The sequence below is a fragment of the Leptodactylus fuscus genome, chromosome 5, assembly GCF_031893055.1.
Source record: "Leptodactylus fuscus isolate aLepFus1 chromosome 5, aLepFus1.hap2, whole genome shotgun sequence".
NCBI lineage: Eukaryota > Metazoa > Chordata > Amphibia > Anura > Leptodactylidae > Leptodactylus > Leptodactylus fuscus.
Genome location: NC_134269.1, coordinates 22892374 through 22913243, shown reverse-complemented (window position 1 = coordinate 22913243; position 20870 = coordinate 22892374). Strand labels below are relative to the sequence as shown.

The window sequence follows — 20870 nt, the reverse complement described above, 5'->3', positions numbered from 1 at the left end:
TCACAGACATGTAGGATCTTCTTGGAGGGAGGCTCCAGTTCTTAATTTTCTCCAATTTTTGACCTATAGCGAAGTTGAGGTCAGTTAATGACTGGTATCCAATGGTGTTGGGCTCCACACTAAACGCTTCATAGACCTATTATGCACAGGAGCATCATCATGACGTGATGGAGGGGAGGAGTCCCCCAAAAGGTAGAAGAGTCTATACCCCGCCTCATTAACCGTATCCAAAGCCATAGAAAACCCCAAGCCTTAGCCTTCCTCCACCAAATCTACAGCAGACACCATGTAGTAGTCTAGAGCAGTGACTGCGCTTTACACCAGCAGCTACCTGGCATTGTGTGGAGAGCAAGGAAACCCCTTCACGAAACTCCATAACCCTCAATATCCCAATTCTGGTTAACCACTAGTACAGATTCTTCAATTATACTTTCTCCAGATGTTTCAACTCCAGAATCTTGTCATGTGAACAGGTCTTTACAGTTGCTGGAATAGATCCAAAGTGACTTGGGCCAGGTATCGACTTATAAACTCTTCGTGGCCAAGGCTCGTACATGGAGATTACACAGCTGAACATGAAACTTAATGGGTGGGCTTAAGACAGAACTCAATGGTTATACACAGTTTTTGGGGAGCTTGTCCTCAGCTTGATCAGCTATTCCAATACTTGGGACCACCACAGACCAGCTGAGTGAGCATTGCGGCTACACGTTGGATAGCGGCTGCGCTGGGGACCATTGACTTTAATGGGGGCCCCTAATCGTGCAGATACGTCTTATCATAGGGGAGAAGATTGTATCAGTGCTGTGCTATGAAGCAAGACTAGGACTAGTGTGTTTTTTGACTGCACCACATGACCAAATATATAAACCCTGATACTGGATTCCTATGGCCATACTCCTACTTAGGCATAGCAGCTGTTTGGCATTTTGTACCATTGATGCAGCTTTATCTGTGTGCACTGTAGACTTCAATGAATGGGCCAGTGCCCATATAGGAGGGGGGAGGGGTTGTGACCGTAAACTGGACACATTACATCTACTGCTGTAAGGGCATGCTGGGAGCTGTAGTTCTACAACAGGAGAGCCTTAGCTACAGCTACTTCATGGGCCTCCAACATGTCAAACACCCCAAAGATCAAAGATTTCAGTACAAGTTTTTTTTATTATTGGAAATTTTACAACATATAAAACCTACTTATTAGATTTCCACACATACAAAGTGGATAAAATGCAGTACATTGAGTAAAAGTTGATGGTTCGTAATAAAAACATTTTATCAAAAAACACTTCGGTTCAGCTAAAAAGCCAGATAAGGCAACAGGGGGCGCCGGACCGAGCAGATGTCTGCAGTGCACAGATGTAAAAAATAAAATACAGGATGGATCTAGAAGAGCGGTAGAGGTAGCATTCCGGATGAGGGTTAATCCATCTCCATCTTCTCCTGCTTTACACATTCTGCAACAGAAGAAGGTGAAGGGTTAACATGGACAGGTTATAGTCTACAGCCACCACTAGAGGGAGCTCAGAGTGGAAACTTTCAGAATTAGATTAGATTTATAAGGGAGAGAGTCCTGGATAAGCAAATACAGCCCACAGTCAATGGCCATGGACAATCCCTTTAAGGCTGCATTGATCAGGGAGAGGAGGAGGAGGAGAGGGAGGAAGGAAGAGGAGGAGAGGGAGGAAGGAAGAGGAGGAGAGGGAGGAAGGAAGAGGAGGAGAGGGAGGAAGGAAGAGGAGGAGAGGGAGGAAGGAAGAGGAGGAGAGGGAGGAAGGAAGAGGAGGAGAGGGAGGAAGGAAGAGGAGGAGAGGGAGGAAGGAAGAGGAGGAGAGGGAGGAAGGAAGAGGAGGAGAGGGAGGAAGGAAGAGGAGGAGAGGGAGGAAGGAAGAGGAGGAGAGGGAGGAAGGAAGAGGAGGAGAGGGAGGAAGGAAGAGGAGGAGAGGGAGGAAGGAAGAGGAGGAGAGGGAGACCACACACACCTGTTTCTTTCTCTTTGAGCTTTGCCATGACGCAGGCCTTTAGCTCCATGCCAATTGCTCTGGACAGTGGGGGTGGTACGGCATTGCCCACCTGAAAAAACAAAACAGAAGGGGGATTGAGTATCAGTCGGTTTGTAGCCCAACTACCTGTCCACTTCCATCATCAGCTCCGCTTACCTGTCTGTGTTTGTCCAATATGTTTCCGAACAGTCTGTAGGTGTCTGGGAAGCCTTGAGATCGGGCGCACTCTCGTACACTTACCACACGGTGCTGCTCTGGATGAAGTACACGGCCCTAAGGAAACAAGGTCAGGCCTGATCACACCGTCCCTACAACCTTCGCACACTACGCTAACATTTCTTATCCTAAGCCATCCTTTCTAGTCTATTACTCTGATCCCGTCCCCTCTATCTAGAAGTTACCAAGTGCATGGAGTTCAGGGTCTCTTTATATTCACAGATACCGGCTGGTGATGGCTCATACAGCTTCAGATATAGGAGATAAAGATGGCCAGACCATTGTACTAGGAGTCTTCCCAATATACTGTCTTACCATAGAGAGATTTGCTGTAACCTTAACAGAATGTCGGAGCGAGGAAACTCACAGAAGAGACCGGACATTCACTTACCTGTTTCCCCATAGGCTCAGGGTTAGTAACTGTAGTGCTGAAGAAGCCGTCCCACTCCAACCTGCCATACAAGCCTGCCCAGTGATTGTGCCTGTTCCCAGTGTGTGGCAGGCACCAAGGTATGAGGGTGTTGAACTGGCGGTCTGCAGGGTCGCACTGTTTACCTGGAGAGAACACGTGTCAGCACAGACTAGCGTCAGAGCACCTACATGCACACTATTGTTACTCGGTCACCTCATACCTTCAGCACAGGAACAGACACCCCTTAGCGCTCCAGTACTGCTGCGGCCATTCTTCTTGTCGCTGTGGGTGTAACGTAACTTGCGGGTGGTTGTTCCGTCAGATAAGCGGACTTCGATGTTGGGTAGATCTCGCCAATCTGAGCCAGGTGCAAGAGGTATGTGTCGCATTCTGGCCGCTACCAAGGCACTCATATCCTGCGGAAGAACAGAAACCGTGACCAAGTGTACCCACCGTCATGGCCAAATTGTGCTCTGTATATGGGAAGAATCCACTATAACCAGACAAGTACATGAAGCTAACACAGGAATTGCTGTGTGAAAGGTCTTGGAAGGGCTCTATAGAAGCTGCTAATAAGTTCAGCAGTTCACTTGCTCTAGCAAAGGACAATCACAAGACATGGCAAGAAAGTGGAGACACAGGAGCTACCTATACATGGGACCAACTAGCCCCAGGATGTTGGAAGTGCACCCCCTACATGCATTTGCTATAGGAAGTATTCACCTTGCACACGTGATCCCTGAGAATTGGCTGATATTGGGAGCCTCGGATCTGTCTCTGGAACCATGACTGAGGTTCGCCGTTATAGGAGATTTCGAGTGCAGAGGCCCCATTACGGATCTCGGGGAGGTCGGACATTGTATCCCGCACTGTGATGGTTCTGAAGAGGCTGGAGTTTGTCCTATATGGCAACAGGGAAAGGGTTAGTCCTGAAGGGAGAGTTAAGGGTTTACAGACACGTTCCATGCGGCACACGTATAGTCACCTTGTAATGTTGCTCACGTATTTCTTCTCATCCACCACGACACTCAACTGGCAGGCACGAGGTGCAAACACATGCAAGGGCTCAGGGAACATGGGCAACTTCTCGCCTGGGGCAGCAGCAAGGACAATGGCTCTTCTACGTGTCTGTGCCACACCATACTGACCAGCCTGGAGTGATATAGGCCGGAGTCAGACATTTTACACCTCATTGGCAATGCTAAGTGCTAATGTACAGACAGTAAACCTGAGAGACCTCAAGCTACAGTCTATGGGGATGATCTTACCTGCAGCACGCCAAAGGTACACTGGTATCCCATGCGGACAAGACAGCGCAGGGTTAGTTTCAACACCATGGAGCTCTTGAAGGACACAAAGTTCCTGACGTTTTCCAGCAGGAAGTATTTGGGTCGGTAATAGTCGCAGTAGCTGGAGAAAAATGAAGCACAACCACAATATTATGACACTGAACACCTTATACCCTCTGAGGGAGAGAAGAGACGTCAACACAGAAGGAATAAGAAGTGTCACAGTGTGTTACTGTCAGTGACCACTTACCTGAGATAAGAAACCACCAAGGAGTTCTTGAACTTGGAGTAAGTTCTGGAATTGAACCTGTTCATCCCACTGAAGCCTTGGCAGGGTGGGCCGCCGCAAAGCATTTCAACATCGCCCTTCTGTGGCAGCCGCTGGCCCAGAGAGTTGGTCTTCTCCCCTGACATGACCAGCTTCAGCAGGACGTTACAGTCCTCGGTAAACACTGTGGTCCCTGGATTGTTCAGCCTGAAAGCCTGTGCGGCCGGGTCCCACATCTCTATGGCCCATTTGGTCTCAGATATTCCTAAGATTACAAGCTAGGCGTTAGTCTTCAGCCTTCACATGTGTTTTATTGATCAGATAAGTTTCTAGGTCTTTACCCGCTTGGTGGAAACCTTCGGACAATCCGCCACATCCCGAAAACACATCCAGGGTGGCCAGTTTAGGCACATGATCCTCTGGTCTCTTCTCATCCTCAGACTGCGCAGAGGACATTTTGCCCTTTCCTGCAAAATACAGAAGAGGAGTTACCTACCGAAGACCTGAGACCAGGTCATGTGACCTCACCTATAGGCGACTTACCTTTCCCTTTGCCCTTCCCCTTGCCTTTGTTCATAGAGCTACGGGCATGGTTAGGGGGATCCTCAAAGCTCTTTGCTTTTGCGTTATAAGCCTGAAACATGAGGAATAAATGTTGGTTAAGTCAGACCCTGTACTATAGATTTAGTTTACCTGCTCCATTCACACCAGAATATAGAGGAATGATCAGGCATGTTATGGTTAACTAGCAGGCCAAGAGTGGCGGAAGACACCAAGACATCCATCGCCTGCTGCAAGTAGAGAATTCTATATACCATGTCCTCCAAGAAGCAATAGAAGTTAAGCAGTCCCAAGACGACCCTTTTACTTGCTGTGGTGTCCATTTGGGTTAAACCTCTGGCTGGTCCTGGATCAAATTATCAGAATCAGTAGCTCACACCCAAGGTCCATATCTGATATACCAGTGAGCATGGGAGAGGGGGCAGATGCCCTCAGGTGCTGGTTCAGATTATGTGACCCAGTCCAAGAACCAGAGGTGCAGCGCATAGAGAACACCAGCAGAAGATGTTAAACAGTCCCTGTATAAGACCCTAAAAATTGGGGGTTGAACCTGAGCACAATTCTGCACCCCACAGATTCGGTAACGTCCAAACAAGACTTTCATCTTACCTCCAGGAAGTAGAACCTGTCCGACCCTCCGGCAGAATATTCCTGAATGGACTCGGTCAGATCTTCACCATATTCTACAGAGCACCGACCCTGGACGTCTTTGAAGTCCACCAGCGCCTCCTCATCGCTCCAGTACACCAGGTTGATGTCGGCATGGTAGCTGGCCTTTACACCCTTGTGGGTATTCTCAGGCCTGTAATACAAACATTGGGATGGTAGGCCACAAGTGATAGTGGACCCTCGTTTACAAAAAGTCTTTTTGCTATGCCTACACCATACCAGTTTTCTTCCCCCACCATCCAGATAAGTTATCTTAGTCCTATAAACACCAGTGCCCACTACCTGTAGAACTTGTACACCCGCAGCTTGATATCCGCTTCGTTCGGTTTGCCATTGCTCCTTTTATTGCAGTAGATTTCCTTAATGCGGCCTAGTCGATATGGCTCTGGGGCATCCAGATTGCTACCCTTGATGTAGTCAGATGACTTGCGGTAATACTCAGGGTAGAGGTCTTCATCCACGTCATCCTTCTTGTGAGACCTCTTCATGGGACTGCCCAGTTTGACACTAAAAGGGAAACTGACAGCTTTAGAGGGGTAATCCTAAGAAACCTAGACTGTATTACAGCTCCCATACAAGTCTATGGGGCCCTAATGAACCTCTACACTGTATGCTACATTCTGGAGAGGTCTGGCCATAGGAGTTGCTTTTGTATTGTCTGTAACATGACCAACTAGGTTCCTGTACAGGACTTGCACTATATCATATATTATACAAGTCAACCCATAAACAAGTATTGCACTTTCTGGCAGTGAGTAGCCATGATCTTTCTAATCTCTACAAACCCTTAGAAATACCAGGTATTGTAGGATTCAGATTGCTGGGTCTCATACCTAAAGTTGAAGGCCTCAGGCAGGAGTAAGACCCCATCCCCAACCTTGTACTGTACGCCATTCTTCGTGGCCAGGCTGTAGCAGACTTTTCCATCCAGGTCCTCAGCAATGTCGAAAACCCTGGGCATCTCCCTCTGCCGTATTTCCGCTAGCCTGGTACAGCTGGTGCAGAACCTAAGTGAAGGTGTAGAAAGTTCACGCTATTAGTATTCTTCGGTTATGGCTCCTGGTTTATCAGATACTCTTAGCAGTTAGAGATCACTTACTTGTACTTGTTGTCCTCTGATGGTTGCACCTTTGGTGGAGTCTCGAAGCGAGCATACTCTGGGTCATACCATAGCTGATAGTAGTAGGACTTCCCATCATCTTCCACTACATTGTTGTCATGGTCCAAACCACCCTAAGGTTATAAATAGGGGAGCGTTAACCATACTAAGACACGGGTACGTAAATTTGACGTACCCAGATAGGAGCACAACTCACCTCCATAAACCAGTTTTCTGATGGAGCTTTGTAGACCACATTAACCTTTCCGTGAATATAAGACAACTGCATGTCTTCACATTCGTCCACAAGGAATAGCTCTAGTGGATCGGATGTGGCTCCCAGGACGGTGTCCGTACCAAGGCAAAACCAGTGAGCATGGAACATGGGACCATTGGCATCTTCCCACATGGATGTAATCCTAAAAGTGAAGAAATTGTGAACATTACAATAGGACGGGATTGCCAAGACACAAACATCCCCTTGGCACCACATGACCTAGAGGGAATTACTACTTTATGGCCTTCAGGACTCAAGCCTGATGTCAAAGAGCTTCGAAAAGGAAGCCATTTTGTCGGCTACAGCAACATAGAACTATACCAACCTTGCCAAATACAGAGGCTCTGTGGGATTATCAGGACTCACGGACACGCAGTCACCAACTTCAAGGATCTCATCATCAATAGACACTTTAAGGTAATACTCCTTCTTCCCTTCAACCTTAAAACAAAGTCAATACATTAAGACTTGCACCAGACAAGTCTTACAGAGACGCAAGTCTTTCCAAGCTTGTTACCTTGACAGGTTCCCCTCGCCAGGAGATTCTGTTCTTTTTCTCCTGTTTCTTCTTGCGGCCCTGGAGAATTTTCTTAGGAGAAGGCATTTCAGGGATATTGTCGTCCACCTCCTCGTCTTCATCCGCTTCTTTGACGGCCAAGTTAGGACACCTGATAACAGGGACAGTGTAGAGTCAGGTCAGACTGTGGTGAATGACAATGTAGAGGGCATACATCTCCAGATATTACCTTCTCTGCAGGCAAGCCTGCTTATTCCGGCCACCTCCTCCAAACTTCACCATGTCTTGGCAAGCTTTACATTTGCCACAGTCTGGTTGCTGGCACACCTTGGAACAGAAACGTCTTGGTTAGTGGATGTAAGAACACACTGCGTTATATAATTAAGTTTCGACAGCCCGCTCTTACCTCACACACTCCACAGCGCCTGCGCTTGTTGTTCTCCTTTTCGTCATTGTTCTCAATCTGTTCGGAGAAGAAGGTATCAAAGATCTGGTACACCAGTCTAGTGGTGGTGGCCTTGGTTGGACCCTTGTCCTTTACAATCTTTGTGGGATGTCTTATCGCTTGTCTCCTCACAGCTCGCCTGCAGAGAAGAGAGTTTAATCAAGCATTGTATTCTCCAGTGACTATTAGCCAATACTGTGGTTTGCTAGCCAATACCTACCTCTTTCCCAGTGTGACTCCAGCAAGTTTGATCAGGTCCCTCATACAAGGGGTGATAATAACCGGCTGTTCGTCACTGTCTGCGGCATCATCGTAGCTCTCCACCTGCTCCACCACAAATTGGGCATGCCTCAGGAGCGAGTCTTCAGTGAAGCGGTTGAAGTTCAGCCCTGCCGGAGGGACGGTTGTCTGAAATGAAGGGGAGCGTGTTACACCCAGGTCCTCTCGCCCAATAACAACCCAAATAAAGAGACTTGTTCAGCCTTCACTCACCTCAATCTTGTTCAGCAGGTCCTCATAGGACACGTCCGGATTGTTCTGGAGAAATTCTACCACTATTTTACTCATATAGATCTTCTCTTGCATCAGAGCAAAGATTGGACTGTACTCTTCACTGGGGTCCATAAGGAAATAGTCGGCAAATGCTGCAGAGGACGTGGCAGTGTTACATATCGGTGGTTTAAGACTGGCTCAAGTTAAAAGGAAGTTGCAAGACTACTCACCAGTTGTAAACCCGATCAGAGCCTTTTCTCCTCCATCAAAGCCAGTTATCCACCAAGCATTAATGGGTCCTAGCTTCTTAGCCCTTACACCTCCTGCAAGACAAAGGGAGAAGAGAATAGGTCAGCACAGAGACATGCAAGATCCTTGCTGCCTACAGCCACCACTAGGGGGAGCCCATTGCACAAAGCATATACACGTTGTCACTAGCATCCTTTTAAAAGGGTTGTCCAGCAGTACAATATGGAGTATTCTCTTCCTCAGAAAGCGGCATTAGGTTCATGATCACATAACTATGTTAGTATTGCATCTGCAATACCAAGCACAGCTACTATACAATATATAGCCGTATGCTTGGCAAATAGTGAAGAAGCCGCAGTAATCCATCTCGTAACCCTCTTCAGTCTAGGCTGATGTTAAAGGCAGGTACACAGAGGTCTAGGACACACCAACATTGACTTGGAAGTGGTCACTCACCATCCAAAGAGGGATTGTCGTCATATATTGGCTTCACGACACCACTGAAGTAAAGCTCGACATTCTTCTCGATCAGGCCAGAATCAAAAGGACACAGATGTCCTTTCTTGTCGTAAATGCTAAAGAAATTAGAATGTCATATGACTGAAGGAACTGTATGCAGAAAAGCCATTACAGTACATAGACCCCTACACTACATACCTGAAACATGTCACTTTGTGCTGGGGAAGATCCTCATAGCTCTCAAATCCATCTTCGTTGGCATCAAACAATGACAGGCGCTCGTCTGTCAACATTTCTGGCTCCTCCAGCTATGAAATAGAAAGCCAGGTATGTCACCATCAGTGCTTGCCTTCAGAGAGCTTATCCTATAAAGTTTGAGCTTTACATGAATATATTTCTCTTAACTTTTTAAGGTCACCAAGGAGTCTGATCTGTAATACAATACACTTCAATGTCAACGCACTGAAGTATATTGCAATAGCCATAGAGGCTCTGATGGTGGATTGCCATGAATACAGCAGAGACCCAGCTGCTAAGCTCCTGAGCAGCCGCCATGTTTAAAAGCCATGACATCTACTGTAATATGGTGAGTGTTAGAGCAGAGCCTCTTAACATTAGGAGCATCTTACGCCAGCAGGGAAATTAAGACAGGCTTAGGAGATGCCCCCGTTATTTAAAGGAACCTTTTACAAACACAAAGTTCTAGTCTAGGACACCACTCCACTTACTGCATCATCAGGGTCTCCCTGGAAATACTTTAGGTCGGGGTCATCCAGATACTGCCTGCAGTCAAGACACTTTGGAGGAGGCGTCTGCGAAGAGAAGATTTAATGAAGACAGACCTCGCAGCTCAGATCAGGCTGCAGAAGAGGACAGAAGGGCTTACCTTTGGGGCCTGAACGGATTTGGGCTTTGGAGTTTCCTGTTTCACAGGTCTAATGAAGAAAAACAAAATTAAACAAGAACTTTCAAGGAGTGACGTCAATCCTTCACAAGTTATCACAGCCCTCCTTACCCATCTTCCTCCTTTGTCTCCACTTTTAGCTTCTTCTCTACTTGCTCCTAAAAAGACAGCAAAATATTACTACTGAAATACTCCCTACCGTGAGTGAAATAGCAAAGGGATGCTATGGCTAGGGTCAGAAGACATTGTTCTAGATCACCCAGAGAGTCAACACCCAAACCTAAAAGGGCTGATTCCAGGGAACAATAGCGGCAAACTAGATGAGTCTATAGTGCCAGGATGATGTAGATCCTCAATGGAAGGCCAACAATCACCCAAAGAGTCAGGCTTATAGTAGTCTTAATTCCCAGCTCACCTCCTCAGCCGGCTCTTCTTGGGTGGCTTCATTTTCCAATTTCACATCACCATTGAATTCAACAGACTTGCGCTTGCCTTGGCTGTAGGAAAGTGAGAAAAAAAAAAAAAAAGTGTAACGTTATTGGAGTGTCTCGAGCTTTGTTGTATATTAGGGTATGATCACACAGAGTAAACACGGTAGTTTGTGAAAAGCAGATTTCTGCAGACCCCATTCATAATGCAGCTGTCACTCTAGTGAGTTGCTCAAAGGTAAGAGAACTCAGGACCCCAAAGTTCCCCTAAAGTGGGACCAGCACAAGACTCCGTATTTAGAAGGGAATCCAGGATTGGAAAATTTGATACCGATTCTATCCTACATCATCGGTATTGGATCAGTCAGGGTTTGAACCAATTCAGCTAATGCGGCCTGCCAGAAGCCATGTACCAAGTATACAGCTCTGCTACTATTCGCGTGAATAGGATGGGGGTGCAGTTACAGGCCAAGGAATATACCAAGACTCTTCAGATCCTCGACAACCCCAGTAAGTGTGCTTTCAGATAACTCCAGCCCTTCATTTTTGGAGCATGGGCAGCTTATCACTATATGACCACCCTAGCAAGATGAGAAATACTAACCCTTTGGAGAACATGGACAGGATGGTCGGCTGTTTGGGTGCAGATTTTGGAGGTCGTCCACGAGTAGATTCTGCAGGTAAAAGATAAAGTGTTTAATAATGGAACAAGAAGACATGAGCAAGTGTAATGAGGGAAAGAGGTCAAGACAGAAGCCATATTATATGGTGGGCAGTCGCCATATTGTAGGGATACTTTAAGGAAGTCCTGACCTGCAATACAGTTCCTACCCTCCTGTTTTATTATACCTATGCACGTTAAGGGGCAACAGGTCATAAAACTGCCACTAGGCCCTAAATATGTATAAAAGCCCTCTATACAGCTAGACAACTAAGCATGAGACCTGCACCGGGCCATCCATATACCCCAAATGGGAGGAGGAAGACAAGCCCTTAGTGTTCAGATCAGGTCCGTGAATTACTTTTACTCTCTCCGTTGGTCTTGCTCCTTCTACCCCTACGACCTTTAGACCCAGGCGTTGCCTCTTCCATCTCCACGTCTTCCTCATCACTGCCACAAGTACCGTTTGGAGAACAGCCATTGGTCTCGCCATTCACAACGCCATTTTCAACACCTAGTTCTTTACCAAGCAAGGCCTTCACCTTTTGTAGATACCCTTCCTGGATGGGGGAAAAAAGGGGAATACAGGTTAATGTTTTATAATGGCAGGTTCTCCATTCGGCACCTCCACCTGCTTATCTTTATATACAGAACACTATAACCCACTATATAAGTACATGTAGTATATACACACACTATAACCCCCTGTATATAAGTACAGTACATCCTCGCAGGGTTAAGAGTGAATTGAATAGACAAAGGCAATGGAGGTCAATGAGTGGTTAAGGTTTGTGTACAACAACATGGGGCTGCACAGACTAGGTATGGCGACCATGTAATACTCTACAATAGACACAAGGCTCTAGACTGGAACAGAAATATATCCTGGGAACCTCTAGAAGTGTCAGTACATAACAGGTATAGGCCAGCGATGGCAATACACCAGACAACATGGCGCTCATACCTCAGACAGCTCCTCTTTGCTCAGCTTGGTTTCCAGGTCGCTCAGCTTGTCCTTTATATCGGCTTCCAGGTAGTCCAGGACCAGGCTCAGCTTCTGCTCCACACATTCCTATGGAGAGGTCAAGAAACAGGTTCGTTCAATATCTCATTACTGGCAAAGATCTAGAATTTAACACCCCTGACCCAAAGGTGGAGCATGGATGGATGGGGGGGTCCAACACTTACACCAGTCACAGGACTGAATATGAAGCGAAGCTCAGAGTGCTCGAGCTTCTTCACATCTGATCAGCAGGGGTGCTGGATGTCAGTCCCCACTGAGCAAATAGCAGAAAGTATCAGAGGGAGCTGTACAGGTACACATCATCCCTACTCGAAATAGGGGAGACAAGTGTAACACCTGTGATCTGGAGAATGGAAGCCCCCCATGCGAGCGTGCTTGAGTTATGGCACTCCATTCACTTCTACGGGGCTGCCAAGACCACTGCACTGGGGCTTAACTCTCATGCAAGACACAACAGTCCCATTCTTCTGATACTTGAATGAGCCATAAGACAGTTATGCCCTAGCCTATGGATAAGGACCTAATGGGACGACCTCTTTAAAATCCAGACATGGCCCCCCCACATTGTCACATCAGTTTCCTGTATAAGTATTCCCAAAACAGCACTGCTCCAGTCCAAAGGCTTTACCCTGAAAGAGTGAATTAATCTGCTAAATGCAACGCCATACCTTCTCAGAGAGTCCATCTTGTTCTTTATCCAAAGCCTTCAGCCTAGACAAGAGAAATAAGAACTCAGTAAGACGTTCACTAGAACAAGCACCCACAATATGTTACATCAATGTAGCAGCACCCTGGCCACACAGTCGCATGTACCAAGAAACAAATGGTAGACGACTGGCATGTCCGTTGCCTGCAAGTACCAACACTGTGCAATAGAAGAGTCAGCTTGTCCAGGAAAGTCAGGCTTGGGATTTTATAGGTGATCAATGCCAGATAGGAGACTATCCTTTTTTAGCACCCTCACAGATCAGCAGTTTGAGGAGGGCTGCAGCACATGTCTTCTATACAAGTGTGTTACAGCCTCAACCCATTCAAATGATGAGACCTTGCACCGATGTTACTATATGTACAACATGAAGGTCAAAGGACATGCGTATACAGAGACGAGGCCACGGACCTGGCCCAAGTGCTGCCCCCTCAAATAGTTCATGGGCGAGCTTAGTTTGGAGCACCAGATTAACAGATAAGGAGCAAGTAGGTCATTTATGTTTAATATCAATGACCTATCCTAAAGACAGACAATCAATAAGCGATTAACAAGGTCTGACAACCTACAGATCACCTTTTCAGCCTCATTTAAAGGGGTTTCCTGACACAGCAACGTCTCCCCTACAACTATATAGAAAAGACATGTCCGGCACTCACAGGAAACCATGAAGATTTCCAGAAATGTCTTTTCTATATGGTTATGGCGGTCAGATGCCTTTTCTGAGCACCAAAGCCTATTTATACCGAGCGACAGTACACTACTATCAAGTGATCCCCTTCAACTTACATACTGATCACTCAGACCCCCCTGAAGGGAGGACGGCAGACTTCTGCCCCCAATACTGACTGGGATGGTGGTCAGGTAGGACATGCTCTGCTGGAGTCAGGACTGTTCTCCAGATCAGTAGTGGGCCGACACATAAGACCCCACTAAGGCTAGGCTCATACTCACGGTGGGTTGTCAGTCATTTGGGACCCCTGGGGAAATGGAACGGTAGAATAGCAGTTACCTGTGGAGCCCAGTGACTAACATAATGGGGTGCCATTGTGTTTTATATGGACACTGGGGAGAGAAGAGACCTCCATGAAGGACTTCTCTTCACCAGATTCTGTGGCCAAAAAAAGTGTGAACCGAGCCTTAACTTTTGTGGGAACCTCCATCTTGTACACACTATTAGGGCACAGAGGGGGTGGATTATGGCACAGAAACCACGTCATAATCTGCCCCCTCACAATGGCAGTCTATGGAGACCACTAGCCATCTTTCTTCCATCAGCAGCCTGATGCGTTTTACAGTAAGTGCACCATGGATGGGATACCCACTTTACAGTAAAAACTATGGTGCGGGTGCGCTACAATTTCCAAAACCAGCACGGTTTTGGAAATCGCAGCATGCCAATTATATCTACGGAAACGCTGGCGGTTTCCCCAGATATAGTTGTAACAAAGTCCACGGAGGAAAACTCACGCTGTGGGATGAATAGCGATGTGTTGCCGCCACGGTTTTTCCAGCAGTGCTGGGACATCCCATGGGGCCTAAACGTTACTATATTGCTGATATCTGCAATGTATAGGACCATAAGAATAACTAAGATGTACCCAGTAGGATCCCATACACTTGTATGAGAGAGTCAGCCATAGATATAGACAGGGCTGGTTAGTGGTTTCTACAGGCCAGACACTGATCTTACTATATACATATATAGGGCCATAGACGTTATAGGGTCCGTATACTATTCTCAGGTGTGGATGTGTATGGGAGACTATGGTCAAGTATGACACTTCTCACAGCAGAGGGTCCGCTACAGGTGCAGGCAGTTTGGGGACCCCTATACCCATCATGAGAAGCCAGAAAGCCACCTGAGCAGAGCCCATAACACCCCAATATACTACATACAGCAGTCTAGTATATAGCAGAACATGGCGGTATAGCTTTATTGCCTGGGTGACTATTAGGATGTGGTTTTGTCCTGTAGCAATAAAGCTTTATTATGTGGGTAAATATTAGGATGCCTGTAGGGTATATAGCAGAGCCCGGACGGTACACATGTGCGGTGTAGTAGTGAGCAGGACTGGGATGGAGGAGATACAACAAACACCCAATATGTGCACCCCAAGTACAGCAGGAGAGAGTGGCTGGGACTTGTAGTTCCCATATATACAACCAATACAATAACATGGGCACAGTGCTGGTACTTGTAGTCCTCCAGCTGCAGGCCCCATGCTGGTCTAGGCTCTGGTGCCGCCTATAGAGGAACTACAACTCCCAGCCAGCCCTTCGCCTGCGCACTAGGAGTAGTAGTCCCCCCCCAACATGGCCAGGACACAGGAGGCCGCTGCTCTCACACACACGCCATGAGCCTCGGCTTTACCAAGCACGCAGTGACGTCATACCCCACACACGCGGCGTCATAAGCCACTTACCGCTTCCTGACGTCAGCGGGCAGGGCGGGAGCCGAGGCCTGGGCTGGCATAGTGCGGGGCACACGCGGCGGATCAGGCGAAAGGCGCAAAACACAGCGGGAAAAGCAAAACGGGGGACGAGATAAAAGAACGCGGGAAAAGCCGCCTTTCCCGCCAACACAGGAGCCTAATAGGGACGATTATAACTAGTGAGGCCGCTAGAGAGCGCTGCGAGCCACCGGAACTATGCAAAGCCGCCACCGACTACCGGAGACACCCGGAACACAAGAGACACCCGGCAGCACGCTAGCCCTCCAGCTTTTCAAATGGCCCCGGGATCACGTGACCCCGCCCCTTTGCACTCTCCCGCGCTTTGTGTTTACGCGCGAAACCCGACCGTGACGTCAAGGTTTAAAGGTCAATGTGGCGGGGAAGTGTTTGGGCATGCGCAGTAGAGGTTCGTTCGTCTGGATCAGGACTGGACGGCCCTTATGGTGACGACACCGGCTGGTTGCCATGGAAGCTGCGGCCTGGGGCTCAGTAGTGTGGGGCTCTGGTCACACGCAGCGTTTATTTACTTTTCATGACAAAAAAAAAATTACATGACTGTCCTCACCATGTTATCTCATGTATGGGCAGATGGGAGTAATGAGGGGAGTAACTCTGGAGCATGTCCGCACATTGGTGGGCTCAGGGCAAAGACCACTTACACATAAGTCACCCACCCAAATTATTTGGCCCCTCAGTGACTCCCACTTACTATAATGTCTCCTTAGTGGCTCCTGCACAGTATAATAACTAAGAGTCCCAATATAATAATGGCCCTCAGTGGCCCCTCACACTAATGCCCCTGCCCCCACCGTGACCCCTCAGACATTAACCTGTCCCCCACCGTGACCCCTCAGACATTAACCTGTCCCCCACCGTGACCCCTCAGACATTAACCTGTCCCCCACCGTGACCCCTCAGATATTAACCTGTCCCCCACCGTGACCCCTCAGATATTAACCTGTCCCCCACCGTGACCCCTCAGACATTAACCTGTCCCCCACCGTGACCCCTCAGACATTAACCTGTCCCCCACCGTGACCCCTCAGACATTAACCTGTCCCCCACCGTGACCCCTCAGACATTAACCTGTCCCCCACCGTGACCCCTCAGATATTAACCTGTCCCCCACCGTGACCCCTCAGACATTAACCTGTCCCCCACCGTGACCCCTCAGACATTAACCTGTCCCCCACCGTGACCCCTCAGACATTAACCTGTCCCCCACCGTGACCCCTCAGATATTAACCTGTCCCCCACCGTGACCCCTCAGATATTAACCTGTCCCCCACCGTGACCCCTCAGACATTAACCTGTCCCCCACCGTGACCCCTCAGACATTAACCTGTCCCCCACCGTGACCCCTCAGACATTAACCTGTCCCCCACCGTGACCCCTCAGACATTAACCTGTCCCCCACCGTGACCCCTCAGATATTAACCTGTCCCCCACCGTGACCCCTCAGACATTAACCTGTCCCCCACCGTGACCCCTCAGATATTAACCTGTCCCCACCGTGACCCCTCAGACATTAACCTGTCCCCCACCGTGACCCCTCAGACATTAACCTGTCCCCCACCGTGACCCCTCAGACATTAACCTGTCCCCCACCCTGACCCCTCAGATATTAACCTGTCCCCACCGTGACCCCTCAGACATTAACCTGTCCCCCACCGTGACACCTCAGACATTAACCTGTCCCCCACCGTGACCCCTCAGACATTAACCTGTCCCCCACCGTGACCCCTCAGATATTAACCTGTCCCCCACCCTGACCCCTCAGACATTAACCTGTCCCCCACCGTGACCCCTCAGACATTAACCTGTCCCCCACCGTGACCCCTCAGACTTTAAAGGGGTTGTCCCATAATATTAATAATAATAAATGTTATTTATATAGCGCCAACATATTCCGCAGCGCTGTACAATTTGTAGGGTTCAGATACAGACAGAAACATAACAAAGAAAGTCGTTTCACACAATGGGACTGAGGGCCCTGCTCACAAGAGCTTACAATCTATAAGGTAGAGGGGGTGACACAAGAGGTAGCAGGGGTGAGTTTAAAGGGGTTGTCCCACGTCGCATACTCACCCGTCTTCGTTTCCTTGAAATCTTCTGTCTTCCGGCTTTGTTTCGTCATTGGTAGGCGGGGTCACATATGCAAAACCAAGCGGCGAGATGCCGCCGGCCCTGCGTGCGCGCTCATAGACCGGTCTAGCCTTCACAATGCAAATACAGACCCGACAGGGTGCTGGGTCTGTATTCGCATTGTGAAGGCTAGACTGGTCTATGAGCGCGCACGCAGGGCCGGCGGCATCTCGCCGCTTGGTTTTGCATATGTGACCCCGGAGCGGAATAACAGCCTCGCTTCTGCCGCTGCTTGCTTCATGCAGGGCAGAAGCATAGCGATGTTGCTGGCTTCACCTGTGCCGGCGTCTAACAGTGTATTGGCGGCCCCTTCCCCCAAAGGGTAAACTACCCCCCCCCTCCAGGCTCGCTCCCGTGCACTTAGCCCCTCCTCCCTCCCCCTGAGAGCAGCAGATACATCACTTGACTCATGAGCAGCTAGGTCAGGGCTGTGGCCACAAAAAAATGAATAAAGTAATATAGTGGACAAACAAAGCAGTTTTGCTGAAGCAGTGTATTTAGGAAAAGTCTTACATACACATTAACAAGCAGTATAGATAGGATCCTTGTGATGGGACAACCCCTTTAAGGGTCCCATCACAAGGATCCTATCTATACTGCTTGTTAATGTGGATGTAAGACTTTTCCTAAATACATTGCTTCAGAAAAACTGCTTTGTTTGTCCATTATCTTACTTTATTCATTTTTTTTTTACACATCCCTTGACTTATCTGGTCATAAGTCAAGTGATGTATCTGCCTGCTCTGAGGGAGGAGGGGCTAAGTGCACGGGAGCGAGCCTGGAGGGGGGTAGTTTACCCTTTGGGGGGAGGGAAGAGGCCACCAATACAGTGTAGGAGCCTATTTTTTCTTTCTCACTCGAGGGGAGAACAGAAGAACCGCGCTCACCCGGGTAAATCAACAAACTTTATTTTCACAACACGTTTCGAGCCTATCTTGCTCTTTCTCAAGTGCATACAGATAACCTTAAAATTGTACAAATACATCAATAAGTAAAACAATTACAAACAGAAGGATAAATATTACACTAAAATGTTACTTAGTGTAATATTTAGTGTAATATTTATCCTTCTGTTTGTAATTGTTTTACTTATTGATGTATTTGTACAATTTTAAGGTTATCTGTATGCACTTGAGAAAGAGCAAGATAGGCTCGAAACGTGTTGTGAAAATAAAGTTTGTTGATTTACCCGGGTGAGCGCGGTTCTTCTGTTCTCCCCTCGAGTGAGAAGGTCCACCCCCAATATCCTCACAGTTTCTTGTCCCCCCCAAGTATATTTTGTTCCCATCCAGCTGCCCCTACTTTCTTGTCCCCCTCCAGTTGTCCCCACGGATACAGAAGGAGTCTTATTACTAGAATCATTGCCACATAAGACAACAATTCCTGGAGACACCTGCTCTGTAACAATGAGGGCATTACATGAGGCGAGCAAAAAGAAACACAGTGGGAAGTTGTCAGCGGGTGTGTGGCTGCTTCATGACAATGTGTCAGCTCAGGCCTTGTTCACATCTGTGTTTATATTCCGTCCAGGGGAGTCCGCATGATGACCCCCTCGAATACCGAACGCAACTGAAAGCGGCGTGCCAACGAAAGCTCACGAACCCCATAGACTATAATGGGGTCCATGTGCTTGCTGCCAGATCTCTGCAGGGATCATGCGGACAGGAAATAGTTCACAATCTACTTTCCTGTCCGCATGATTTGTGCAGGCAGCGTGCGGCAAGCACACGGACCCCATTATAGTCTATGGGGTCCGTGTGCTTTTCCTGCAGTTGCGTTCGGTATTCCGTTCGAGGGGTCTCCATGCAGACTCCCCAAATGGAATACCGAACGCAGATGTGAACGAAGAGTCACAAGTCTTGGAAACCACAAGCTGCTATTGGGATGCGGCTTTGACCCTACAGTCCATACCGGGCTCCCCATCTTTACTTCCGTAACCTGAAGAAATTTCTGCATGGGCAACGATTTCCTGCAGCCAAAATGGTGGTAACTGAGTCCCTGCAGCACCAAGAAATCTCCTTCTATTCTGAGGGCAACCAATCCCCGAAGGCAAAGTGGAATAAGTGTGTAGTCCAGGAGGATTACACCAAAAAGTAGAAAGTTCAATTTTCTCTGAAAAATTTTGTTTTCATAGTCCAGCAGATAACTTACTGAACTCCCCTTGGAAGTCTGCGGTGAAATTCTTCTGTCCCACTTGACAAGCGGCAAAACTTTTGAAGTTTTAGGCTTTTAACATAATGGCTTTATAAAAGTGGGGATGGTTTTGTTGTGAAAGTCGTAACTAAAATGTGACAAATGTGAGGTTGTTTCATTTTCTTCTAGATTATATGTAAACGTACAATGGCCCCACACAGCGGGATTCGCTCATTACGTATTTGACGACTCCCTGTTCCCTCTCTATCTTTCTGCTCCAGACACACTGCTATGACATCATGCGCACCCAGAGTCAAAGGGGCCAGAGAGCAGACAGGTAGGTATCAACAATTACCCCTCGTCATGCAATTTGTAATCTGAAGGCCTAAGGCAGCTTGTCTACGAGTTGTAGAGTGGTAGGGCAGGAAGCCTGATGCTTTCTGCTGTACCAGTAGCACAACCACATCAGGCCTTCACTTTTCCCTGGTTCTGCGATTCATTTGTATTACTAGCAACCAGATTGGCTGAATGGGGGAGAACTGACTACATCCCATCCCTGCCTCTATAGATAAGGTTAGAAAACTCAGAATCTTGCATTGATAATGATCTGAAATGGATGACCGGCTCACAAGGTGTTAGACCCATGCATGTAGTTTCTTTCTCTAATCTGCTGGAAGTCTCAGGGTCCACGTGGTGGATGCATTCATGACATACCCTAGATCCGTGATGGCGAACCTATGGCATGCGTGCCAGAGGTGGCACTAACACTCTGTGGGCACCCTAAGATTATACTATATGGGGGCCACTTTGCAGCAGATTGTACTGTGTGTGGGGCCACTGTGGAGCACATTGTACTGTGTGGGGGTCCTTCACTATTGTATCACACAGTATCTGTTGTTTTATATCAGACAAGTGATATCATTACAGACCATCTGTAATTGTCCACATTATTAAGGTTAAATTGCCGTGTTGGCACTTTGTGATAAATTATTGGGTTTTGGATTACAGTTTGGGCACTAAAAGGTTCTCATCACTGGCCTAGATAATTCAGCTTTTGAGTGGCAACCAAATCTGACTTGTTCCATAAGAGCCAGAGATCTAGGAGAAGGTGATAACAGAAGTTCTGCCTTTACTAGCAAGTTGTTCTAGCATGGATTAAGACTGCAAGCAAAAGGGTAACAATGTTTAGAACTTGTGACTTTCAGCCTACGTATCTCACCATCCACTACAGCTCAGGGCTCGTTCACGTCTGTGTCTGGTCTCCATTTTACAGTTTTCCGTTTCCTGCCCGAAACTGGACAGGAGACGGAAACCTGCAGTCATTTTTCAAACCCATTCAAATGAATGGGTTTGGGAAGTGTCCGTCCGTGAGCGCCTGTGAGCGTTTTGTACCTCTCCGCGGCAAACCGTTTTTTTGTAATCGGACACAAAGTTGGACATGCAAGACTTTGTCTCCG

The 20870-nt window shown here is 47.8% G+C and overlaps 1 protein-coding gene across 1 annotated transcript; it reads right to left on the bottom strand.

The window, feature by feature from the left end:
- Positions 1-1199: 1199 nt before the first annotated feature.
- Positions 1200-15453, bottom strand: DNMT1 (DNA methyltransferase 1). The gene is made up of 34 exons (XM_075272632.1): positions 15106-15453; positions 12642-12684; positions 11914-12021; positions 11311-11509; positions 10893-10962; positions 10276-10357; positions 9972-10018; positions 9843-9891; positions 9685-9768; positions 9155-9264; positions 8954-9072; positions 8479-8571; positions 8249-8400; positions 7977-8164; positions 7718-7895; positions 7541-7638; positions 7312-7462; positions 7120-7235; positions 6735-6936; positions 6518-6651; positions 6252-6425; positions 5701-5925; positions 5359-5551; positions 4732-4822; positions 4530-4655; positions 4171-4453; positions 3900-4041; positions 3617-3783; positions 3355-3532; positions 2852-3047; positions 2611-2774; positions 2160-2276; positions 1983-2073; positions 1200-1457 (listed from the first exon to the last, which is right to left on the bottom strand). Exons 1-34 carry the CDS (start codon positions 15153-15155, stop codon positions 1423-1425), a joined length of 4455 nt encoding a protein of 1484 aa, XP_075128733.1. The 5' UTR covers positions 15156-15453; the 3' UTR covers positions 1200-1422.
- Between the last annotated feature and the right edge of the window lie 5417 nt (positions 15454-20870).

Coding starts and splice junctions, on each gene's coding strand:
- DNMT1 (XM_075272632.1), bottom strand. CDS start 15,155: ATGCCAGCCCAGGCCTCGGCTCCCGCCCTGCCCGCTGACGTCAGGAAG. Junction 6,426..6,517: donor TCAGAGGACAACAAGTACAA/GTAAGTGATCTC, acceptor ACCTTCACTTAG/GTTCTGCACCAGCTGTACCA. Junction 2,277..2,610: donor CTGAGCCTATGGGGAAACAG/GTAAGTGAATGT, acceptor TTGTTTCCTTAG/GGCCGTGTACTTCATCCAGA.